The sequence below is a fragment of the Mus pahari genome, chromosome 4, assembly GCF_900095145.1.
Source record: "Mus pahari chromosome 4, PAHARI_EIJ_v1.1, whole genome shotgun sequence".
NCBI lineage: Eukaryota > Metazoa > Chordata > Mammalia > Rodentia > Muridae > Mus > Mus pahari.
In genome coordinates, this window is record NC_034593.1 from 129897109 (window position 1) to 129924226 (window position 27118).

Below are 27118 nucleotides of genomic sequence, written 5' to 3' on the forward strand. Positions count from 1 at the left end.
TAACAAGTCCAGCATTTTTGGTTTTAATGGTTAATTTTTGTTATTTTTTATGTTGGCATATATGAGTTTTAAATATAAATAACTCTTCAGTGCAGTCATTAAGGCCTCTAAGACACTTAAAAATATGCAATAAATAAATTCTGAGTATACAACATTTTGGTCATCTTATTTTTAATAATAATTAGCTAGAATTAAGATATGACTATGTCGTCTTTCTCCATCCCTTCCTCTCACCAATAACCTCTCTAATGTACAACCCGCTGCTCTCTTTCAAATCCATGGCTTCATTTTCTTTAATTGGCATTACACGTGCACAAATATACACACTCACACACACAGGTATATAGTCCTCAGTCAATGAACACACAATCTGCTCCATCTGTATAATGTTATTGGATATATATGATTTCAGGACAGTCCACTTGGCATTGGACGGGGAGCTCATCCATGAGAATTTATATTCCAATCTCAGCATTCCTTAGTTTCCTGTAGTGCTTTATTGAGGGTTCAAGCCCCATGAGATTTCCCCTTTAATGGTAAGCATGTCGATTGGTGCTTTACTTCTTTGGGGTACTGTTTAGGCAGCCAAGCTGTTGAGACTACATGGGTATAGCTTCCCCATCACTTCTAAGAACCCCAGGTTCATATCAGACTTCCTGTTTTTCTGACTGTTCAGTCTTTTCACCCTTTCCCCCTTTTCTGTGATATTCCCTGAGCAGAACATTCAGAAGTCAGGTTGTAGTTGATGCTGGGTACCACACAACCCGTTTGTTCCTTGAACTTGATTGGTCGTAGTTTTTGTTGTTGTGGTGGTGGTGGTGGTGGGCTCCGTTTGTTACAAAGAAAAACTTCTTTGGTGAAGGATAAGAGTTACACTTATCTGTGGGAATAAGGATAAGTATTTAGAATGCAGTTAAGAATGATGCTGGTTACTCAAGTGGATATTAGCCCAGAAAGTTAGAATACCCAAGATACAATTTGCAAAACTCATGAAAAGCAAGAAGAAGGAAAATCAAAGTGTGGATACTTCATTCCTTCTTAGAAGGGGAAACAAAATACCCATGGAAAGAGTTACAGGACAAAGTTCAGAGCTGAGATTGAAGGAAGGACCATCCAGAGGTGTCCCACTCAGGGATCCATTCCATAAACAACCACCAAACCCAGACACTACTGCATATACTAATAAGATTTTGCTGATAGGACCCTGATACAGCTGTCTCCATTGTGGCTATGCCAGTGCCTGGCAAATACAGAAGTGGATGTTCACAGTCATCTATTGGATAGAACACAGGGTCCCCAATGAAGGATCTAGAGAAAGTGCCCAAGAAGCTAAAGAGGTCTTCAGCCCTATAGGAGAAACAACAATATGAACTAACCAGTACCCCCCAGAGCTCGTGTCTCTAGTTGCATATGTAGCAGAGGATAGCCTAGTCGGTCATCAGTGGGAGGAAAGGCCCTTGGTCTTGCAAAGATTCTAGGCCCCAGTACAGGGGAATGCCAGGGCCAGGAAGTGAGAGTGGGTGGGTTGGGGAGCAGGGGGAGGGGGGAACATATAGGGGATTTTTGGAGAGGAAACTAGGAAAGGGGATAGGATTTGAAATGTAAATGAAGAAAACATCTAATAAAAAATAAACCTTAAAAAAAAGATGCTGGTTTTATAAATTAGCAGTGGTAGGATCTCCTTCAAGACTCATGGCCTTACTAGCTTCAGGTAGTTAGTTGGGTTCCCAGCCAACATGTATGTGCTGGTATTTCACCCTCTAGTTTATAACGACATGCTCATGATAGTCCAGGTCCTTGAATCGTGTCATTGAACTGAGTTCTTCTAACTGACTCAAAACATTTCCTGTTTTATCTTCTCTGCAAACATAAGGGTACTCTCTGGAAATGGCCTCAGAAATCTACATGACAGGCCCAGTGTGCCTCATCGAGAACTCCAGTGAGCAGTTGGTGGTCAACCAGGAAGCACTGGACATCCTGTCTGCCATCCACAATCCTGTGGTTGTGGTTGCAATAGTGGGCTTCTACCGCACAGGCAAATCCTATCTGATGAATAAGCTGGCTAGAAAGCAGAAGGGTGAGTTCTACCAGGAGAGCTCTGCTCAGTACCCCTTCCCACTTCCACTGTCAGTATCCAGCAAGTAAATGTGAGGAGAAAAAAGTCAGAGATGCAGGTGATATGGGATGCTTTGTGTCCATCAGTGGACTTGCATTTCTTCATTAATGTTCCCATTGCTTCCTCCTACAATGCCATTACGTGTTTTACAGGTATAAGCATGTCTTAATGGGCTTTATAAGCTCTCACCTTTCTTATCCTCATCTCTAGCCCTCCTTCTCTCCCTCCCTTCCCCCTTCTCTCCACATCACCATGGCCAGCCTCTATCTTTCTTATTACCTTCTCTCTTTCCCAGTCTTTCTACAGTAAAGCTCTAAAACCATATATATATGGTTATATATATATATGCATGCCTTAGTGGAAGACATAATACATTAACAGGGACAGTCAGCTTACATTATAATGAATTACACAATATTTGTCAGAATGTTCATTTAGGAGGAGGAAGAGTACACTTATGTCTAAGGTGGAAATGGAGGGCTGATCAGCATTGGATGATCTGCACTCCATGTTTCCTGGTTTGAAATCAAAACCAACAACCAACACTTGTAACTGGCCGTTCTTGTGGACAGGGTAAATGTGTTCATTCCGATGCAACTTCAGGAAGCCTGTGCTGTTTACCTCTCCATCTCATCCCCACTCTGTAGATTTCTCCCTGGGTTTCACTGTGCCGTCTCACACCAAGGGCATCTGGATGTGGTGTGTGCCTCATCCCCAGAAGCCAGAACAAACCCTGGTTCTGCTTGACACCGAGGGCCTGAAAGACATAGAGAAGGTACAACATAATCTTTCATATCTATTCATGGTACATCAATAGTCACTCCCAATCTTCATTTATAGTACTGATGCATCAAATTAGAGTATCACTTACCTAACATAGGAACCAAGAGTTGACACTAAAGTCAACTGATTAACAGAGAGTCAGCCTTCGTAAGAATAACTGACAATGTTTTTTGCCATTTTCTCTCTTATACCATCATACCATGCTTTGGTGAGACTTTAAACTGTGTCATTAAATATGCCTATACATTTTCTGAACATGCATAAGTGTGAGCCTATGGAAATGATGAGAATTGTAACTTCTACATAGCACTATCAATGGGAGGAAAACAATAAAAAACTTATACCTTTGATAGGGCTCTACTTCAGTGAAGAGACACCATGACCAGGGTAACTATTTTTTTAAGCATTTAGCTAGCATTTAACTGCTTCAGAGACTTAGTCTAATTTTATTATGGTAGAGAACATGGCATCAGGAATGGCAGGCATGATGCTAGAACAGTAGCTGAAAGATACATCCTGGTCCATGGGCAGCAGGAGAGAGGGGATGGGAGACAGGGAGGGAGAGAAGGAGGGAAAGGGAGAGAGAAAGAGAAAGTAATAAAGAGAGAAAAATAGAGAGATTGAGAGAGACAAAGACAGAGAAAGAGAGACAGAGACAGAGAGAGACAGAGAAACTGGGCTTGCATGGGCTTTTGAAACCTTAAATCCTACCCCTAGTGACATACTTTCTCCAATGAGGCCACACCTCCTAATCCTTCTAATTCTTTAAAAATTTTCCAGTCCATTCATGATGACTAAGAATTTAAAAATATAAATCTGTGGGGGCAATGCTCACTTGATGCACCACAATGTTCAGTAGTGCCATTTTTTAAATCTATTTCAAACCATGACAATTTTCAATAACATCTTTTTTCATGGAGGATCACATTACGACTCTTCCCAATATGGGACAAACAAAACTCTCACTGACAGAGTGCTAAAATGGCCCTTACCATAACATGTCCTGGGAGTGAAATCCAGCATGTCAGTTTAGATTTTAGTAACTGACCAATGTTATGACTTTTAAATGTGAATGCCCATGCTCTCATGTACATGGATGTACTTTGTTGTATTTGAATTATAAAACATGAGTTGAAGATTCATAAAATCATTGTACAGTTAGAAAATTACTGTATACTAGAAAGGATTTACCTTTGATGTCATAGCTCATGGGGGACAGACAAAGGCCATCATTGCTTACCTGAGTTGATGGACAGCCTTTTAGTCACTCTTCTTCACTCCCTGACCTGTAGGGTGACAACCAGAACAACTGCTGTATCTTTGCCTTGGCAGTCCTCCTCAGCAGCACCATCATCTACAACAGCATAGGAACCATCAACCAGCAGGCCATGGACCAGCTGCAGTATCCTTTTGGCGTTCTCTAGCATAGTCCTAAACCTAGAAACAGCAGCATCAGTATTACATCAGTTAGATAGGCAGACAAGGACCTTAATATTTTGAAGTCTCTCATTAACAAAACCCCTGATCCTCCTCATGTGAGTTTGCATCACTTCCCAGAAATATTTAAACTTCTTACATTATACATTGCCTTAGACAGAGTGGTACACTGCTGAGAGCATCCCTATCTGGATTAATATCCTGCATTTGTCCAAATCCTCAACATGTTTCAGAACCCATGTTCTCAATAGACAGTATTATCATTATCTCTAAATTATAGTAGTATCCTGTCTGCCCACTAAATGCTATAGGTAATATTTATCCTACAAACTCATCAAGGGATACTAAACCTAGAAGCAACAGCTTCATTATTTCATCAGGTGAACCAGCAGGTAAGTCCATTCTCATTCAACCACAGTTGCAATAGCCAATCTAAGGGATTTGGAAAATCCTTGTCTCTTTACCAGATTTACCTCAGTCCCATCACAAGTTCAACTTTTCCTGCCCTACCTGTCCTTTAAACAGAGTCACATACTGCTCAGAAAATCCATTTCTGGATTAACATCCCACATCCCTGTTTACATTCTCTTCTTTTTTGTGGCTTCTAAGTATATGACACTAGTGGTTGTGACTCTGATAGCCTGGTTTTACTTGGTTCTAGGGACTGTCATTGTGTCTCATGACATTTGGAGTACCCATATGTCTGCTGTCACCAAGTAGTTACAATCACATTCAGCCATTCACATGTAGCTGCTTATGGAATACCTCATGTAGATATCTTAGAGACAATTCAAATCAAAATTCACAAAATTTCTCCTTCTTCCATGTTTCTAATTTCGTCAACATTTCCCATCATTCACAAAATTGCTCATATTTAAAACATAGAAATCAGTTGATATAACTATTTCTTAGTACATGAGAAGTCATTATTCTACTCAGCCCCATTAGCAAAGCTCTATCCCTAAACTGACACACTCCCTATGTTCGGAGTGTGATGGCCAAGCTGCCATCACCAACCCAGTTTCTCTCTCAACCTATCTTTGTGCAATGAAAATGACTCAGATAGCTTTATTACTTTAGAATTTGCCTACTAGCACAATTGCCTGGCTCAAATACCCCCCACTTGGAAATGTGTGCCCTTAATTTATTATTCCCTTCTCTCCTCCTGCCCTTAGCTTAAAGACTCATATCAGCCATCCTCTGTGGACATCCTTGGCTATCTGCTGGTGACAGAGGCTGCTGGTTCTAGCTTCCCTGAGATCTTACATGATTGTTTTGTGCTTCTCCTCCCAAACCCTGGCTGAAAAGTCCCCTTTTCCCCCTAACACTTTTTTATTTATTTATTATAAATGAGTACACTGTAACTGTCTTCAGACCCTGCAGAAGAGGGCATCAGATCTCACTACCAATGGTTGTGAGCCACCATGTTGTTGCTGGAATTGGATCTCATGACCTTAAGAAGAGCAATCAGTGCTCTTATCTTCTGAACCATCTCAAGCCCGGAAAATACCTTCTCTTTCTCTTTGTCTATCCTCCTGGGACCTGGAAATCTCACCTTTCCCTTCTGCCCAGCAATTGGCTCCTGGCTTCTGTTAATGACCAAATCAAGAACCAATTAGGGAACCAGACCTAATATCAGCATACCAACCCCTACCTCTCTACATACATTCCACAACAAATTCTAGTGTATGCTTTTCTTGTCTTGGACATGTTAACTGCCAAATTATTCTGTGCATATACTCTTGATTATCAAGTGCAACCACAGCCAGTATGATCTTCAGAAATGGTGTTATATCATATCTTCTTTACATAAAGTAACTTCCATTTAGTGCAAATCAAACCGAAGACTAGAGTCTGTCTAACTTAATATCCTACATGTAGTTCTTTTGGAACTTCTGCGCCACCACACTAGCAAGCATTATTTATACTTAGTATGTAATCACATTTTTCTGTTTAAGGGTTTACAAGTGATGTAACCTCTATTTGGAACATTCTTCCACTATACATTCCATGCTTGGATTTTAGATAACCTAGAATCTCGAAGATCACAAGTAGCCCTTTGAAGACTTCAATGTGCAAGCTATCCACACAGAATCCATGCATTGAATCACTATTGCTTAGATTAGTTTATTTTTTTGAATCACAATTTTAACAATATTTGAGGATTTTTTTCATGTACATATTGTCTGTCTCTTTAAATATGATATAAATTCTAGTGTTGACATTCTCTTGCTTATTTTAAAAGGTTCCCCAGGGACAGTGCTCATTCCATAGCAGACATAAAATAGATGTTTGTAACCAATTAAATTCTGAAAATGAATAAGCTGACAAATAAATATATAATTTTTGAGGGGTAGTGATGGGATCCACATCACAAAAATTGAGTTTTCCCTGTAGTTTTCTTAACTGGGCATGTCAGTTATCTGACAGAGCTGACTGATCTAATAAAATCAAAGTCATCCCCTGATCAGAGTGATGGAGACAACTCAGCTAACTGCGTGGGCTTTTTTCCTATCTTTGTGTGGACTCTGAGGGATTTCTGCCTGGATCTGGAAGTTAATGGAAAATCCATCACTCCTGATGAATACCTGGAGGGTTCACTGGCTCTGAGAAAAGGTAAATGGGCTCAGTGGAAGTTTGGGATATCATGGTAATAATAGCATGAGGATCGCTTCTGTATTCCTGGTAAAATTCTTAATCCTGTATTTGTGCTTTCCTCAGTGTTGTTATGGGAAATGAAAACACAGCTTGACTGAATTTGAACTGTACCATCCACAGCTTCTGAGAGGGCTTGTTCTTTCTTGTCATTTTGTTTTGTTTTGCTCATTCTAGATTATTTGTTTATCTCTTGCTTTGGGAAAGTTATATTATTGAAAGTGTCATAGATTTTAAAGAATTTATTTGAAGTTTACTGCATCTAATTTATCTTTCCTTAAGGAAGTGATGAGAACACTAAAAAGTTTAATATGCCTCGACTGTGTATCAGGAAGTTCTTCCCAAAGAGGAAGTGCTTCATCTTTGACAGGCCCGGAGACAGGAAGCAACTTTCCAAACTAGAGTCAATACGGGAGGAGCAGCTGAATAAAGAATTTGTAGAACAAGTTGCAGAATTCACCTCCTACATCTTCAGCAATTCTGGTGTCAAGACTCTGACTGGTGGCATCACAGTCAATGGGCCACGTAAGTCATCCTGTCTACCTCTTATCTGGTCTTCTGCTCATTGTAGGATACTGACAAAGCCACTCTAACCAGACCAAACAGCATTTGTTGATGTTGTTGAAAATGGAGTGTATGCCTCTCCTGCACTTGGAATTTACTTGGGAACTAAATGTATTTCTCACAATCTCATATTTATAACAGCAAAGGGAGGGGAAATCAGCAGAATCTAATGTGTTCTGAACTTCCACTTGCTCATGGTTCCTTACTAAAAAAGAAGTTAACTGAAAGTCAAATACTACATTGGGCTAATGACACAGAGTAAATCCTAAGGCAGGACATGACATTCCAACTTCAGGAAAGTAAAAGCTATGAAAGAAGAGAGTGCATGAGAGGAGTGGAGTCATGATGCAATGGTGCTGTCCTGATGGAGCAGACATTACTGTAAGACTTTACAATTGGTTCCAAACTTTGTAGGAAGGTCGTTAATTTATAGACATATGACCCTTGAGTAGAATTGAGTGGTCATTGGGTTAGGACAAAATTAGGACAGTAAAAACTGTCAAAGAGTCATGGGAGCTAATATATATTTGTGTTAAATATAAAAGTTTTCATTATAATAAAATATGACTGTATGATAGGTCCAAGAAGGAACTACAAATATGTCACCTCCAACTGAAGCTCTTCATTTCCTGTATATTGTATTATTACTTGAGAAAGTAATATCAGGAGGAAGAATTAGTGTGTGGAGAGGGTGAAGTTGTTTCTTTCTGACTAACTTAATGTGGATTTTCCCCCTGATATTTATAATGGGGAGCACCATTGAGTCAGGGAGCTGATATTTATAATAGGGAGTACCATGGAGTCAGCTCACTGGCCAGGGATGTCATTCAGATAGTAGAGTGATTTACTACCATTCACAAAGTTGTTGGTTTGATCCCAGCACCACATGAATTGGTATGACTGTGAAACCTGGAATCTTAGTTTTGCAGAAGGAGACACAGGAGGATCAAAAATACAAGGCCATCATTGGCTACATATCAAAGCCAAGGGAAGTCTATGAAATGTTTCACAATTTCAATAAACAAAACAAAACAAATCAAATAAATGAACACACATACAAAGTGTACTTACAGATTTGAAAGGAAGAAAAATATAACATCTATGATTCTTCCCAACTATAGAAACAGAAAAGAAAGTGCAGGACTGACTCACAGAGAACTGTTGAGAGGAAAGGCCCGGCACCAGCTCTGACTTGCCTGAGAGCTGGTTCCTGGGATGTAGTGCTTTCAGTCATCCAAAGAGCAAACATGTAAGAAAACCTGAATGTCTTGGTCATTGTATAGCTCCTGTGAAACAAAACAAAACAAAACAAAACACCCAAAAACCTGGATAGAAACATTTGTAGAGTGGAAACGGGGCTAGTAGCATGTAGTACGAAAAAAATATGTAAAAGAAAGAAAGAAAAAAAGGAAGGAAGGAAGGAAGGAAGGAAGGGAGGGAGGGAGGGACAGAGGGAAGGAGGGACAGAGGGAGGGAAGGAAGGAAGAGCAACAACCAAATTCACCCAAGTACAGCAAGAGACGAGGAAGAGGAGAAAGATGATGACAAGGTTTCTCTTTGGTCATTTAATGAGAGAGAAAAGAAAGACAATGAAAAGGGAATTAAAAAAAAAAAGAGGGGCGATAAAATAAGGATACACAGTGTCTCAGGCCATCCAAACCTTGTCCTGAGCAATTTAATACCAAATTTATCTCTCAGTTAAATGTAGAAGCAGTAAAAATGGGCTTTGATCTCAGAATATCCAGGTTAATATATTATCCATTTGGTGTTCTTTCCCAGAAAATTGTGGAAGCTATGTACTCTGTCCGGCAACTAACAGTCATTTTGGAACTCCTTCATGTAGGTCTAAAAGGCCTGGTGCAGACCTATGTCAGTGCCATCTGCAGTGCTGATCTCCCCTGCAAGGAGAGTGCTGTGCTGACTTTGGCCCAAATAAAGAACACAACATCAGTGAAAAGGGCCATCACCTACTATGAAGAACAGATGAATCAAAAGATCCAGATGCCCACAGAAACCCTCCAGGAGCTGTTGGACCTGCACAGGACCTGTGAGAGGGAGGCCATTGAGGTCTTCATGAAAAATTCTTTCAAGGATGTAGACCAAAAGTTCCAGGAAAAATTAGGGGTAGGTGTGGCACTCAACATCTTGAGAGTCAGGAAAATATTTGTCTTTTTGAGGAGAGAATTGTCCTTAGTCTCCAAGAGAGGGATACTCAGTGATGTGCACTGATTTACAATGACTATTGAAAGACTAGATTCTGCTGGACTTTGATAAAAATTCTAGTATTTTAGTGAATCATGTTTTCCACCAAATTTCATTTGCTTTGTTATAAGAAAACGTGGACATTTCATCAGTGATGATCTCTCCCTGATGAGCATGCCCAGATTTTACTAATGATACATTGTTGTGATCAAAGCTTCTAGTGAAGCTAGCAAGTCAATGTCAGTAGGAAATAGGCACTTTCTTATCTGAGTTACTTTCAGGGGTAATGTTTATAGAGATACACTATGCTTTCTAAATGTTGAAATTCACATCATTATCATCTTCATCAAACATTAGCTTCATGGTGACAAAAACACACATCATTTTACAGTATCAAAAAGTATTTATTCTTTTATTGAATACTTTTAGTAAAGTCTCTGGCCTTAGTACCCTGTCTGACTACAGACCTCTGACCCTGGTATTCTCCATCCTGCTTCACATACCAGGAATTATCTGTTCAAAGATGTTAGGGACACCAAGCAGTAAAGTCACACATCCAGTGAGAACACAGGAGCCTGTCTAACTCTAACCTTTGTGATCTGAACTAAAATCAGAGACGTTAAAATAAAACAGTTTCCTATGATGTAGCATCTCTGTGTTGACAATCACTTTCTAAGTCAGGAAGGGTGGGCAGCAGAAGTGATGCAGCAGAATTACTTCAGGGATTAACAAACTAAAGGACCAATTTCTGCAGGGACATTGCAGTGAGGTGAAGAATGAGGCCCCAGTTAATCATTCTCCATTAATCTATTGTGTATCTCCCTCCTGTGCCCTACCAGACCCAGCTGGAAGCCAAAAGAGATGCCTTTGTTAAGAAGAACATGGACGTGTCATCTGCTCATTGCTCAGACTTACTGGAGGGTCTCTTTGGTCATCTGGAAGAAGAAGTGAAGCAGGGGACATTTTATAAACCAGGAGGTTACTACCTTTTTCTTCAAAGGAAACAAGAGCTGGAGAAAAAGTATAACCAGACTCCTGGGAAGGGACTCCAGGTAAACGGAGCTGTTGGCAGCATTTTGTGGTGCTCGGTGGAGAACCTCTCACAAATTCTCGTGATTTCAAAGACCCTACAATGGCGTCTGTGAGCTGTGCCCTCCTCTTACATTCATCCAGGCAGTCAACCATGATACAGACTGTAGCTTCTTCCTTGGGAGTAAAATCGGACCTCTCAGAAATGTTTGTGGAAATCATTCATTCTTTCATTTATTCACCTAATCATCCTACAGTGATTTATTTATCCCCAATGTTTAGAGTACTTCTCAGGGAGCTAGGGCTACTGCCATTTAAGGAATAACCAAACCAAACCAAACCAAACCAAACCAAACTAAACCAAACCAAGTAACTAGTAATTTCTTTCTCATAAGCTCTAGGTAATGCTAGCTTACAGGCTAGTAATAATCATAGTAATAGCAGTTGATACGTAGATTGCCCTCACTTTTTCTAGAAGTTAACTCACTGAGTTCTGCCATCAATTCTAGTAAGTATTTATTATTATCATCTCATAGAGAGAAAAGGAAATTGTGGCAGAAAAAAGTTAAGACCTCACTCAAGACCACAGAGTCAATGAGCTTCTTAGCCTCAATGTAAATCCAGGGTACATAGTCTTTGCTTTTTGCCATTTTAAACTGCCCTACTTAGGCAGTAGATTCAAGATTAGATTTGGCTACATTCTATTTTCAAATCACTGCCACGACCAAGGCAAGTCTTATAAAAGGAATCATTTAATTTGGAGCTTGCATACAGCTTCAGGGAGTTAGTCCATTATCATTATGATAAGGATCATGGTGACACACAGGTAGACATGGTGCTGGAAAAGTAACTGAGAGCTTTATATCCTGAGCTAAAAATACTCACCTGACATAAGTTTTTCTAACCTCAAAGCTTAATGGCACACTCGCTCAAATAAGGCCATACCCCCTAATCCTTCTCAAACAGTTTCACTCCCTCGTAACTACAGATCGAAATATTTGACTCCATGGGGGCCATTCTCATTCAAACCACCACAATGCCACTTCCTGAAATGTTAGGGCAGCATTGTAGATGCTCTGAGAATGATCTGCAGGACTCATTCAGGCAGGCAGGAAGGTCTCAGCCCAGGAAGTTTGGTTAGACAAGAAGACAAGAAATAGTCCCTGGTTAATACTTCAGGGCAGGGTCCAAGCTAGAAAGTGCATAGCTAACACAAAACAAACTCAATGGTATTATTGTAGATATTTTGTCTCCCTGTGTTTGGGTGTTTTTTGTTTTTTGTCTTACTGGTCTTTTGCTTATACATTAATTGCAGTTTACACTTTTGTGTTTTAGTGGGTTTTGTTTTGTGTGTGACAGTTTCTTGGGTTTTTTGGGGAGGTTGGGGGTTGTTAACCTGTTTGTTTTTTTAAAGGCTAGAGGAAGAAAAGACATTGAGTTGGGTGGGTAAGGAGAAAGGAGAATCTGGGATGAGCTAACTAACAGAAGTGATCATGTGATCAGAATATATTGTATGACAAAATTGTTTTCCAATTAGCGAAGGTTACATTTTGAAGCTATAATCAACATCATTAGCTGACAGTAACATATGAAATAAATATTTTGAGGGGAATAAGGCATCAAAGATGCAGCTAGATGAATGGAGTCACCTGTTACTAAAATTGAACTTTTGAAAATACTTTGAGTCCAAGGAGGATTTGGCTGATACAGTTCTAAAGATGGACCACTCACTCACAGAACAGGAAAAGAGGACTGAAGGTGGGAGCTACTGAGAAGATTCCAGATGTTGGAAATTCTCGGCATGTGTTGCAATATTGGTCCATATGACGTTATCATTGTAGAGAAAAGACAAATGTCACTCTCAGCTTCATGGTGGCTGTTTTTATGCCAGTAGACATGGCAATGTCCCCGATTTTTCACCAGTTTCCAGGGTAAAGGTTCCACAAAGTGGTAGAAAACAAAAGCCTCTCCCAAAATATACTCCTCATCTCCTTTGCTTCTTTCTTTTCTCAGTGGAACGTATAAAAGCAGAAGCCGCAGAAGCAGCAAACAGAGCATTGGAGGAAATGCAGAAGAAGCATGAGCTGCTGATGGAACAGAAGGAACAGGGTTATCAAGAGCACATGAAACATCTGACTGAGAAGATGGAACAGGAACGGAAAGAGTTAATGGCAGAGCAACAAAGAATCATATCCCTTAAACTTCAGGTACCTGGCTGTACCAAGTTCTGGCTGCACTCGGTTCTTTGGTTGGCTAGGTTTTGTTTGTTGGTTGGTTTTCTGTCATAATTTATTTTTTATTCACATTACATCACAATTTCAGTCCCTCCCTTCTTTTTTTCTTTCCTGTTCTTCTCTTATAATTCCTTACCCCCATTACATCTTTCCCTTCTTCTCCTTGGGTACCACCCACTCTAGGACATCTCATCCCAGTAGAACAAAGTATATCCTCTCCTACTGTGACCCAACCATGCAGTACAGGTAGGGAAAGGGAATTCAATGGGAGGCAACAGACTCAGAGACAGCCCCTTCTCCATTTGTTAGTGGAGCCACAGGAAGGCCAAGCTTCACATCTGCTTCATATAGGGTTGGGAGGGTGTCTAATTCGAAACCCTGCCAGCTCTTTGATTGGTGGTTCAGTCTCTGGGAGCCTCCTTGGGCCTAGGTTAGTTGATTCTGTAAGTCTTCCTTTAGAGTCCTTGACCTCCCCCGCTCAATTTTATCTCCAATGCTTCTATAAGCCTCTACTTGATGTTTGGCTATGGGCCTCTGCATCTGTTTCCATATGCTGCTGGATGAAGTCTCTCAGGAGACAGTTATACTAGATTGCTGTCTGCAAACATAGCAGGGTATCATTAATAGTGTCAGTGGTTGGCTCTTTCCCATCTGTTATGGGTCTCAAATTGGGACAGTCACTTACTAGCCATTCCCTCAGTCTATGCTCCATTTTTATCCCTGTGAATCTTGTAGGCAGAACAAATTTTAGGTTGAAGGCTCTCTGGGTGGGTTAATGTCCCCCTCTTTCCACTGGAAGTCCTGCCTAACTATAGTAGGTGGCCAGTTCAGTCTCTATATCCTCTGCTGGTAGGAATCTCAGCTAGTATCACCCATATAGGACCCCTATAGATTCCCCAAACCCTGGTCTCCACCTGATCTCAGAGATGCCCCCCCACACTGATTCCAGTTTCACTCCCAGGCCTTTCCTGTCCCCCTCCAAACCAGATCACCATCCTCATACACCTCATCTTCTCTCCCACCCAGTTCCCTCTCTCTATACACCTCTGATGACTATTTTGCTTTTCTCTCTGAGTGTGAGTTACACATTCTCCCTTAGGATTCCCTTATAATTCAGCTACTTTGGGTCTGTGGATTATGACATGGTTATCCTGCATTTATTGCTGTCAAATTATAAATGCGTACATACCATACCATACATGTCTTTCTAGTTCAGTGTTATCTCACTTAGAATGATATTCTCAAGTTCCAGCCATTTTCCTTCCAAGATATTCTCTCTCTCTCTCTCTCTCTCTCTCTCTCTCTCTCTCTCTCTCTCTCTCTTTTTCTTGTTTTTTTTTTTTTGTTTTTTGTTTTTTGTTTTTTGTTTTTTGTTTTTTGTTTTTGTTTTTTTTGTTTGTTTGTTTGTTTTTGAGACAGGGTTTCTCTGTATATCCCTGGCTGCCCTGAAACTCACTCTGTAGACCAGGCTGGCCTCGAACTCAGAAATCCACCTGCCTCTGCCTCCCAAGTGCTGGGATTAAAGGCGTGCGCCACCATGCCTGGCTTGATGTCTTTCTTTTTAATAGCTGAATAGTATTACATTTTATAGATATATCACATTTTCTTTATCTATTCTCCAGATTAGAAACATCTAGGTTGTTTCCAGTTTCTGGCTATTACAAATAAGTCTGCTATGAACATAGTCGAGCAAGTGTCCCTGTGGTATAGTGAGGAATCTTTGGGGTCTATACACAGGAGTGGTATAGATGGGTCTTTAGATAGAGCTATTCCCAATTTTCTGAGAAGCTGCCAAATTGATTTTCAAAGTGATTTGTACAAGTCTGCACTCCCAATAGCATTGGAGGAGTGTTCTTCTTTCTCCACATTCTTGCCAGCATGTGCTGCCACTTGTGTTTTTTATCTTAGCTATTGTGATGGGTGTAAGATGGGATCTAAGGTCATTTTGATTTGCATTTCCCTGATGACTAAGGATGATAAAGATTTCTTTAAGTGCTTCTCAGCCATTTGAGATTCCCGTGTTGAGAATTCTCTGTTTAGCTCTGTATCACATTTTTAGTTTGTTGATGTTCTTGATTTCTTTATATATTTTGGATATTAGTTCAGTGTCAGATGTACGATTGATGAAGATCCTTTCCCACTTTGTAGGCTGTCATTCTGTCCTATTGGTGGTTTCTTTAGCCTTGCAAAAGGTTTTCAGTTTCATGAGATCCCATTTATTGTTTATCTTAATGCCTACTGATGTTCTGTCAGAAATTTGTCTCCTGTGCCAAGCCAATGAATTCAAAGCAGTTCCCCAAATTTCTCTTCTATTAGATTTAATATGTTCGGTTTGATGTTGAGGACTGTAATCTACTTGGATCTGAGTTTTGTGCAGGGTGATAGTTATGTATCTATTTGAATTCTTCTACATGCAGATATCCAGTAAGACCAGCACCACTTGTTGAAGACTGATTTATTTTTCCATTACATGGTTTTGGTTTCTTTGTCATAAACCAACTGTCCATAGATGTTTGGGTTTATTTCTGGGTTTTTCTTTCTATTACATTGATCAACCAGTCTGTTTTTGTGCCAATGCCATTTAGTTTTAATTACTCTTGCTCTGTAGGATAGCTTGAAGTCAGGGATGGTGATGCATCCAAGTGCTCTTTTACTGTAAAAGACTGTTTTAGCTTTTCTGGGTTTTTGTTTGCTTGTTTATTTCTTTGTTTGTTTTTTTGTTTTTGTTTTTTCCATATGAAGTTGAGAATTGCTCTTTCAAGGATTGTGAAGAATTGTGTAGGAATTATGATGGGGATTGCATTGAATCTGTAGATTGTTTTTGGTAAGATGGTCATTTTCACTATGTATGTTAATCCTACTGATCTATAAGTAGGGAGATCTTTCCATCTTCTGATATCTTCCTTCAGGGACTTGAAGTTCTTGTCATACATGTTTTAGACTTACTTGATTTTTTTCACTTGCTTAGTTAGAGTTATCAAAATATTCTATATTATTTTTTGCTATTATTTTAGGTGTTGTTTCCCTAATTTCTTTCTCAGTCCATGTATTATTGTGTAAAGTGATTTTGTTTGTTTGTTTGTTTGTTTTAGCTGATTTTGTACCTAGACACCGCTTTGCTGAAACTATTTATCACCTGTAGGAGTTCTCTGCAAGAATTTTGGTGGTCATTTATTTAGACTATCATACCAGTGATACTTTGAGTTCTGTCTTTCTAATTTGTATTTCCTTGATCTCCTTTACTTGTCTTATTGATCTAGCTAGAACTTCAAGAATTATATTGAATAGATAGGGAGACAGTGGGCAGCCTTGTCCTATCTATATTTTTAGTGATTTGATTTAAGTTTCTCTCCATTTAATTTAATGCTAACTATTGGTTTGTTGTCTATTGCTTTGACTATAGTTAGGTATGCACGTTTTATTTCTGATATTTCCATGACTTTTAATATGACTGGGTGTTAGATTTTATCAAAGACTTTTTCAGCATTCAGTGAGATGATCATGAGATTTATTTTTCCTTTTAGTTTGTTTATATGGTAGATTACATTGATTAATTTTCATAAATTGAACCATTTCTGCATCCCTGGGATGAAGCCTAGTTGATCGTGGTGGGTGACATTTTTTATGTGTTTTTTTTATTCAGTTTGAATGTGTTTTCTTGAGTATTTTTTCATTAATGTTCATAAGAGAAACTAGTCTGAAATTCCCTTTCTTTGTTGAATCTTTGTGTGTCTTACATATCAGGGTGAGTGTGGCTTTATAGAATGCCTTTGGTAATGTCCTTTCTGTTTCTATTTTGTAAAATAGTTTGAGGAGTGTTGGAATTACCTCTTCTATGAAAGTATGGTAGAATTCTACAGTAAAACCATCAACCCCTGACTGTTTTTGTTTGTTTGTTTGTTTTTGTTTTTGTTTGGTTAGGAGATTTTTAATAACTACTTCTATTTTCTTGGATGTTTTAGGACTAGTTAAATAGTTTATCTGATCTTGATTTAAGTGCTATCCATCTAGAAAATCATTCAAAATTATTCATTTTATTTAAATTTTCCCAGTTTTGTAAATTACAGGCTCTTGAAGTAAGAGCTAAGGAATCTTTGAATTTCCTCAGTGTCTCTTGTTATGTCTCCCTTTTCATTTCTGTTTTTATTGATTTGGATACTCTCTGCCTTTTAGTTAGTTTGCATAAGGGTTTGTCTATCTTGTTGATTTTCTCAAAGAACAAGGCCTTTGCTTTGTTGATTCTTTGTATTGTTCTCTTTGTTTCTAATTGATTGATTTCAATCCTCAGTTTGAAAATTTCCTGCAGGCATTCCTCTTAGGTGTGTTTGTACCTTTTTTTTTTCTGGATTCTTCAGGTGTACTTTCAAATTGCTAGTATGAGTATTCTCTAATTCTTTATGAAGGCACTCAAAGCTATGAACTTTCCTTGTAACACTGCTATCATTATGTCACCTAAATTTGGGTATGTTACACCTTAATTTTCATTGAATTCTAGGAAGTATTTAATTTCTTTATTTCTATCCTGACCAAGTGTCCTACAGACTGGACTCAGTCAGTCCTTTCACCCACAGGAGAATCAGAGTCCTGGTACAGGTGAGCAAGGAGTCAGTGAAAAGTGTGATAAACAAATGCAGACACAAGGGAGTGTTGTATCTGAATGTAATTTGTCTAAGTGAGCATCAGACTTTTATATTACAGAAGAAAACAAAGAAGTTAGGTGACACAACAGCCAAGGTACATTGAAGTTATCTGACACAAAACAGAGAAGTGCATTCAAAAGACAAGCAGGAACCAGGCAATGTTTACAGTTGAGATAAAAACAGCCCTGCCTAGACTCAACTAATGACAGGAGCCAGGTGAGGATTTCACACCCTAGTCACAATTTATGCTGTTCCTCTGAGTCTTGTGAAAGCTTGCACCAGGGGGTTCAGCTCTAGCAGACCTTTTTATGAATAATGCAATACTGTAGTTCTTCCTTAAACCACAACCCTCCTTTTTCCTAGGCCATGGTAAATACTGCATGTAGGAATAACTTGGCTGCTCTTTTAAGTATTTGTAGGGAATTTCCATTTGTCAGAAGAACTCACCAACTTTCTTCTAATATGCAATGTAGTCTGTCATACCTGACTGTAATAAGAATTCTAAGTATACTTTGCTAAGCTTGCCCTGAGATTTCTAACACCTACCCAGTAAAATTCTGCAAAAAAAGCATGCAAGACCCTCCACACTATCTCAGGGACAAATTTAGAGCATTCTTGCTTTGGGAATGCCAAGGTTCCAGGAGGCTGAGTTTCCGTGAAACTCTTTGCCTCAAGACTACATCCAACCCTTTAAGGCCAGTCACACAGACTTCACTGGAGTGAGTGTGGCACAAGTAATCATTGAGTAGGGAGTTGTTCAGTTTCCTTGAACTTTTAAGCTTTCTGTTGTTTCTGTTGTTGATAAAGTCCAGTTTTAATCCATGATGATCTGATAAGATACAAGAAGTTATTTCAATTTTCTCCTATATGTTGATGCTTGCTTTGTGACCCACTAGATGGCCAATTTTGAAGAAGATTTCATGAAGAGTTGATAACAAAATACATTATTTTGTGTTTAGGTGAAAGGTTCTATAGATATCCGTTGTAAGGGTTTGAAAATCACTGAAGGAGGAACCAGACTCAGATAGTACACAAAGACAAAGAGCATGTATTCTGCAGAAACATCTAGCATGCAAGAGTTACCATTATTTCCAAATGGCAACATCCTCAGAAACATTCGAGTTCCTTTTATAACAGGACTTCTTAGTTGCTTCTGAGATAACAGCAGCTTTCTAAGACTTAGGACACATTCCAAGGCATTAGCAAAAATTATTAAATGGAGGCTGTAAAGGAGATATGTACCACAGGAGTTAGGAGCAAAAACAGGAGATAAGATATGGACTGAGTGTGTCAAAACTAGACTTGAAGGATGGCCTAGTTACAGTTTTAAACTTCCCAGGACCCTGCAAGCCAGTGACAAATGGTAAAAGTTAAGTCATATAATTCCTACTAGCCTATATGCACATAGGCATTCTCTGTTATAACCTCTTATTCAATTTATGATCTTCATGTGCAAGCTTGCAGTGAGCTTTTATTATGTGAACACAAGCTCCTAGAGTTGTACAAGACAAAGGTCAGAGGTAAGTCTCCCTCCCCCTTTCTCCCTGAGACTTCAGCTTAGAGAAGCACAATTCTCCCCTCCCCCAAGAAGCTTTACCTAGCCTCCTACTGTGTCACATTGAAATGCCAACTGGACAATGCTGGGGAAGCCACATGTAAGGGACTAGGTCAGGCTGATCAGTTGCAGAACTTCAGAAGCAGAATACCTTTCACCTAGGATAGATAGGAAATGGTCAAATGGTCCATGGCTTAGTTTCTGAATGCAATATAAGTAATGACTGCCTCACTGTTAGGTCCATTTGATTCATAACCTCAGTTTCCTTATTTCTCTGTTTAGTTCCTGTCTTGATGACATGTCCTGTGGTGAAAGTGGGATGTTGAAGCTCCCACTGTTAATGTGTGGGGTTTGATGTGTGGTTTAAGCTTTAGTAATGTTTCTTTTACGAATGTGGGTACCCTTGCATTTGGAGCATGTATATTCAATATTGAGAAGTCATCCTGGTGGATTTTTCCTTTTATGAGTATGAAGTGTCCTTCCCATCTCTTTTGATTAATTTTAGTTGGAAGTCTATTGTATTAGATATGAGAATGACTACTCCAGCCTGTTTCTTGGGTACGTTTTCTTGGAGAACTTTTTTTTACAGCCCTTTACCTGGTTCTTTATTGCTCTGTGGACCTGGATGTTTTTTGTTAGGCAGGCCTGATGGAGGCCAGCAGAGTTGGCTGCACCATTTTAATTTTCAGTTCCCGGTGTTCCAATCAACAATGTATATGGGGAGGCTGAGGCATTAGGTTCACAAGGTCAAGGCTTGACTGAGTTGTGAATGGAGACTCTGTGCTCCATCCTCCCCACCCTCAATCCAAGGGCAATAACATACCATCCCCCAATGGCAGGATATCATCCACAAACTGTATTATATTCTCATTCCCTTACTGCTCATTTTCCTGATCATCACTGGCTCTTTAAGTTTGCTAATTGCTAAATGAAGCCCTTTATCAGGGTATGTCTATTAATCCTTAAATTTGAATTACAGGTTCTCCTCAGGTGTTTTCTAGGATTTCTGTGATAGAATCCTCAACTAACCTACCTCAAACTATTATTTTCTCCTGTGCTAAATAGAGTAATTGTAATTTCTACATGTAAAATGGCTTTTTTCCACCAGATTCTATGATATAATATCCAACTCTTATTTTTTTAATATATTGAATAGAACGAATAGAAATTTTGTTTCTCCCACACCTAGATTGCTCTTTTCTCTGGAAGCATCTTAGAGAGTAAAGTCAGTCTCAAACCTTTAAGAAAAGTGGTTAAATGGTCACATTGCCAGTAACATCTTGTTTTCTGGGTATCCCTCCACATCTATACTGAGCCTCCACGGTTGTTAATGAAACTGCCTGAGCACTGAAGACCCATTGCTTCAATATATTTATTTTCTGTTTTGGTTACTACAACTGGGACTTGTACCAAATTCCTTGATTGAACAGCTGCCCTGATTCTGTTTCAGGTAGTGACCTTCCATTTTGTTTGAGCCCAACTTTATCAACGTCTTTCATGTGTTTAAGAGTCTGCACCACACAGCTCAGAGATGAGGCAAGAAATAAGAGGCAGGCTGGAGTTGATTTTATAAAAAATTGTATTTTATATGAGTCAAATTACATAAGAATTGGACCTGAGGGTTGTAGGCTACTGGTGTTTAGAACTGTCGGGCTACATTTCAAAAGCTGCATATATATATATATATATATATATATATATATATATATATATATATATATATATATATATGATGTGAGAGAAATTATGGAAGATAAAGAAGGAAAGACTTTTGAGATACATGTCAAATCCCCCCCCCCCAGGAATTAGTGTAACTTCCAAGGAGAGCCTGTGTGAGTCTGAGGAATGTAGGATGCCTTCTGAGTTCATTTTCCATCTCCATTTTAGGAACAGGAAAGACTTTTCAAGGAAGAATTCCAGAATGAGAGCAGGATACTACATCAAGAGATCCAGAAATTAATGCAGAAACCTCCACAGTGCACCATACTCTAAAATCCAAACAGAATAAAGCTCTCTACCCTGGTTTCACTCATCAAGGGATAAAGTTTGGAGACAACTTTGGACTGTGAGAGCAGCTTGTCACTACACTAGACTTGAAGACAATGACACTTTATAAGGAAGAAGGGAAAAATATAGTTATCAATGTGGAGTTTATATGTGAAAAGAATGTTTGGCTTATGAAGTGATTTAGTTCATGTTTGTGTTAGAGCTAAAGATTCATGTTATTTTTAATTGGATCTTATATTTGAAATTGTAAACATGGACTCTGTACACATACTAAATTGTATTGTTTGGATTTGTTTTTACAACACAGTGATATGGCAGCTGTCTTTTGGTAGACATTTTATATCACATACTCCCCCTTCTGGATATTTTTAGTCTTGTGCTCATAAGTAATTCAAAGATTTAGCTTTGCCCACCTGAGATTGGCATGTTGTAAACATGATAAAATCTGAACATATCCATAGGACATAGCTCCTAGGGTCTCATGCTGCCTGCAGACATTGGTTCCCAGGGTAGACAATGGGCAGTGCTCAATGTGGGGAGGCTCTGTGGCTGCTGCATGAGCAGAGAAACTCATTGGAGAGTGGGAGAAAAGTCCCCTCCAGGCAGAATGCATGGGTGACTGGGAGTCGCACCTCCCCCATTTAGAGAACTTCTTGATTCTTTCATGCTCCAGCCTACCGTGTTTCCTTTCTAATCTCTCTTTTTAATTTTTAAAAATACTTTCTCCTTCTAAGAGTTGTAGAATGACTTCCACAATCACAGAATGGAGAACTCAAAATAAAATTTGTTCTGTTCTTCCAAGGCTCATGACCACAGTCCCACCTCTTGTGAAACCAAACTTCATTTTTATCTTCCTTCTGCTGCTATGACATAATTTGCATATCTCTGAGAATAAATGCCTTCTACAATGTAGCAGAAGCACCAGTTGACTGAAAACTGTTAATAAAAATGATCAGCCTACCATAATTGTTTCAAATTCATGCTATACATTCATTGTTCATAATGTAATAAAATCCTCTCCTAAATTTCTGAAAGAGGGGAGTTAATTAGAAAACTCTTAGCTGTCACAAGTCTCCCAATGATGAGGGGTTCAGCTCTGCAGCTGAACATTCAGAATAACAGTACCACACAAAGGAAATGTCACTGTCACGGAGCTCTTCACTCTTGTGGAATACAGAAACACAAAGGTACTTTCTGTATAATTATTTTCTGTTGGTGACATTAAACCCAGGGCTTTTAGAAAACACTTCTGGTGGTACACTAACTTATAGCATAAGAGTGGGTGGTGTGGTGTTTCTGTAGTATACGTTTGAGTGCATGCTCGTATCATGTGTGCTTTTAGAAAGAACTCAACACTTGTAATCAGAGTCTGGCCTATTTTGTGATTTGTGTTAAGTCCCTGGAAGGTTTTAAGTACTAGTACAGTGCCAGTGGCTTGTAAACTCCATGGTCATTCCCATCCTGAGTTCAGAGACTCACAGATGTCTGCCTCAGTTTTGACAGTGGCTTCCCTCAGCCTCTGAGAGATGTTATTTACACTCAGTGGTTTAGGGTTAGGACTCTGACTCACTTGTTTCTAAGGAAACATACTACAAATGACTGGAAATTCTGCCCCTTTAAGCTTAGAATCCAAAAAAAAAAAAAAAAATCCTTTTGTTTACCCTTAAATTTCACATGACATAAATATTCAAGTGTTTCTAAAAATGTTTTGGGATTGTATATAATGTTAACATCGATTAGTCTAGTCAGAAAGGTAAACGAACAAACATACAAATAAACAAAAAGCCAGCTGATTTCCCAGAACTTCATATGTTTAAAAGAGCTCAGATTCACTTTCACTTTCAGTGATTTTTTTCTACCTCCCTCCTTCCCTCCTTTTCTCTCTCCCTTTCTTCCTCCCTCCCTTCCTCTCTTTGTCTCCCCCCTTTCTCCTTCCTTTTTATCTCATTGTTTCTCCCAATTGTCACCTTTTTCTTCACAAAACAAACGCTAATGGACAAAAAAAAGGACTGAAACATAAGAGAATGATTTCAAAACCACACCTTTTTCACCCTGCATTTTGAAACACCCACAAGAAACTGCACCATTTATCAATCTCTACCTGAGAAGTACTGAGGCCCCTCCTCCTATGAGCAGACCCCTCATTCCTGTTGTGGTGGTTGAGTCATGCCTCCCCCCCCCCCACCCCAGTTAGGAAGTCCTTTAGTTTCACTTTCTTGTCTTAAGCATCTCTCCAATAAAGAGCAGACTCCTCACAAGTTCTCTGGCAACAATCTGGAACTTCCTGGGTCACTACAGAGTCTATGTCACAGTGCCTATGAGAGAGGATAGAAACTCCGCAGGCAGACTCAGAGGCAAAGCTGAAAGACATTGAAAGACTGCTTCTTCTCTAAAGGATTTCTCTTCAGGTAAGACAGAGGCAGGGGTGGAAAACTTTACCAGACTGCTGGTTTACCCTAACAAGAGGAGGCTGAAACCAGCACAGATGTGTGTGGGCCAGGGCAGGGTGACAGAGACAGCCTTTACCCTAAATGTCCCTGTCCCTACTAGGGCAAATTAATTAAACTCTGGGAAAGAAGACTTCACACTGAGAGCATAAGTGTTTTGAGGTTCATATTGCTTTCTCGGTGCCATTTTAGATCATCCTTACTATCTAATGAAACTCAGACAAAATCCCTGAACTTGTTGCCAGTATCTACCTAAATAAGTTAGGCTGCTTGGAATTTATGAAAAGGGACAGTTCTCCCATTGAAAATCTAGGGAGCTATAATATCTTTGTGTATACTATTTTGAATATGAGTGTGTGTGTGTGTGTGTGTGTGCTTGTGTGTATTATTCATTCCTTTAGAACATCATACTGTAAGACTCTGGAGAGCCGTAGCTTACCGGGAACCCCCTGAGTGAACCCGAGTGAGCTGGGAATCAATGCAAAAAGCAAAGAGCAATTTATTGTTCCAGTGCACTGGGGTCTTCTCAGACAAGAAGGAGAGGCGGCCCATTCTGCAAGTTTTTATATGATTTCCAGGGGTGGAATAACTTCAATAACTAGGCACAGTATGATTAGGGGAACAGTGTACCCTCTAAACTGAATGATCTTTAGGGAATGAGGTAGTAGGGGCTTACTCAGCCTCTCCCTTCTGGCCTATGTGCTCTCTGACCTGTTTCTCCTAGGAAGGAGGAAGGGGGTGTCTGGTGGACTTTCCTAATGACTCTGAGCTGACCTTTTCAATATATGTCATGTGTTTTTTAATTGTATATATTCCCTACTCTTTCCTCTGTCTCCTCCTACCCATCCCCTACCTACCCGTCCCCTACTCTATCTTTTCCTCAGTTTCATGTCCTCATTGACTCAAGTTACTGCAGCTCATTCAGGCATGGGCATAAGGCCACCTAATGGAGTCTGAATAACTTACCAGGGGCCACATCACTCAAGAAAACCAACCCATGCTGGAGTTTAATAACCAGTGTTCTCCAAACAAGGTCAGCACTCCCATCATCATTTGATTATTTAAATAATCAAAGAGATAGCCCTTCATTGGAACTGAGAGTCAATTTTGCTTCACCTGCTTTCTGCAATCTCTCCCACAGGGCATTTTTTTTGTGTATATTGGAACAATGTTCTTCACTCTGTATGAGGAGGTACTGAGGAATCTCCTCTGTATATGTATAAAGCATGGGTATTTCTATTGATACATGTACATGTCTTGAAATATCTAAGACCCTTCTGAGATGGTGGAGAAGTAGATAATGGTACTTAAGGTAGAGTTATGAAAATTCTGCCTGCAAATAATAGCAGACTTTTCCTTTCCAGGTCCAAAAAGAATTGCTGATTGAAGGATTCAAAAAGAAATCTGATATGTTAAAGAATGAAATAAGTCAGCTGAGAGAAGGGATGGAAAGAACAAGAAGGAAACCCTCACTATTTGCTCACATCCTTGACACAGTTGGCAATGCGTTCATTATGATTTTACCAGGAGCTGGGAAACTATGTGGTGTGGGGCTGAAAGTCCTCAGCTCACTTATGAAGTAGTCTGAAGAGTTTCTGGGAAGGAATTTATAAAAAACCAGGCTTCTGTTAATTTGATACCAAACTCTTTGCCTTGATTTTTAAATACATGTTCTAGTTTAATAACTAGGGTTATGAAGCGGGTCAGAAGGACCATTAGTAGCTAAATCAGCAGATACTTCTTAATTAGAGCTGAATTCTGTGTCAGTTCATCATCAGTTATATTCAAGTTTAAATATACAAAGCAATGATTAAAGAACATAAAGGTCTGGCTTCCATAAATCCCATCAAATTTCAGTGACATAATGTAAATAATAAAGTGGGAAACCTGTCAGAATACAGTGAATTTGTTTCTAGAAAAGATGTAAGTAAATCAATCAGAAACATGGCCAAATGGAGACATATTAACAATCGAATCCCAGTCATTCACTACAGATAACTGGTTACAAAGAGCTCTTGTAAAAACAAACAAGTGGGTTTTCATGAAAGAATGTATGAGAAAAATGTTTGATTAACAATAAAAGCCTCGCAGATTAAAACAATGAAGTATTCGTGTTTCTCTTCTTACATGCAAAGGAATTGGGTTTTGACAGGACCCTGGTACACAAAGTGTTAATTGAAATGGCAAGTAACTACCATTTTCTAGGGAAACAATGAGAAACCTGGCTTTGTCTTTCTGCAGCCCTTGGAACTTGTTTGCAGGTAGGATGTGGAAGGGCTTGGAGCCTTGGGATAGGCAAGCCCTAGAGTGCTGTAGGAACACTTACTGCACATTTGGTTTGGGAGGCAGAAGGTTGAGAGAAACACAGTACAGCATGGCCCATGAGGTCTCAGAGGAACACAAGGACTTCATTGGGAAATGGGCTACAGGCCATTCTGGCTCCATCCTGGCCACCAGTCTAGCTTCCAGTGGCCAGTGACCTGTATATACTTGGGGTGTGAGTTTCCTTGGTGGATGAAATATCAAGATATTGTAAAGCATTCAGACTTTGTGATGGCTGAAGCTGACTGCTTTTATTAAGATCCAGAGTGAGAGATGTTTTTATTATTGTTTGTTTGTTTGTTTACTTTCCAATGTTTTTTTTTCATAGGTTTTAAAATTCACACTATATTCTGTAGTCTATTTCTGGTTGTCAACTTGACTACATCTAGAATGAACTACAATCCAGAAAACTAACATTCCATTGAGTTGGAAGATCAGACTATCCCTTGTCATTTTGGGCATCTGTTGCCTTTAAACCAACAGGTTAAAAAGGAATAACAGTGTTTAAAGGGATGATAGAATCAGATTATCATAGGGAAATTGGATTGCCTCTCCACAATGGAGGTAAGACGGATTGTGTCTGGAGTGCAGGAGATCCTTTAGGGTGTCTCTTGGTACTACCATATCCTGTGGTTAAAGTCAATGGGAAACTACAACAGTTTAATCCAAGCATGATTACAAAGGACACAGACCCATCAGGAATGAAGGTATGTGTTACTCAAGGCAAAGAGCCAATACCGGCTGAGGTGCTTGTAGAGGGTTGTGGAAATACAGAATGAGCGGTGGGGGAAGGTAATTATAAATACCATCTAACCAGTTGCAAAAATGAGGACTTCTATGATATGAATGATTCTGTTTTATTTTGTTAAGAACATATTTGTATAGATATTTGCATTTTCTTCCAATTTCTTTAACATCAATTAAGAGAATATCAATTGGTATTTAAGCTCTTGAGGGACATTGACTGAAATTTACAATGTGATTGTACTAGGGATAGTTATAACATGTTTGGCATATTTATGACCTGGCTATTGTTTCATTTGGACATGAGATATGATTTGTGTCAAGTTGACAAGGGGTGGATGATGAGGCTATTTCTGGTTGTCAACTTGAGTACATCTGAAATG

General features: G+C 39.3%; 1 protein-coding gene across 1 annotated transcript; it reads left to right on the top strand.

The window, feature by feature from the left end:
- Positions 1-1887: 1887 nt before the first annotated feature.
- Positions 1888-25605, top strand: LOC110320547 (guanylate-binding protein 1-like). Its single transcript, XM_029537877.1, is given in 10 exon segments — positions 1888-2077; positions 2764-2891; positions 4192-4301; positions 6756-6952; positions 7274-7516; positions 9399-9679; positions 10597-10809; positions 12418-12544; positions 12800-12993; positions 25034-25605. Coding segments are annotated over 10 exon segments (1902 nt in total). The 3' UTR covers positions 25253-25605.
- Positions 25606-27118: the final 1513 nt, after the last annotated feature.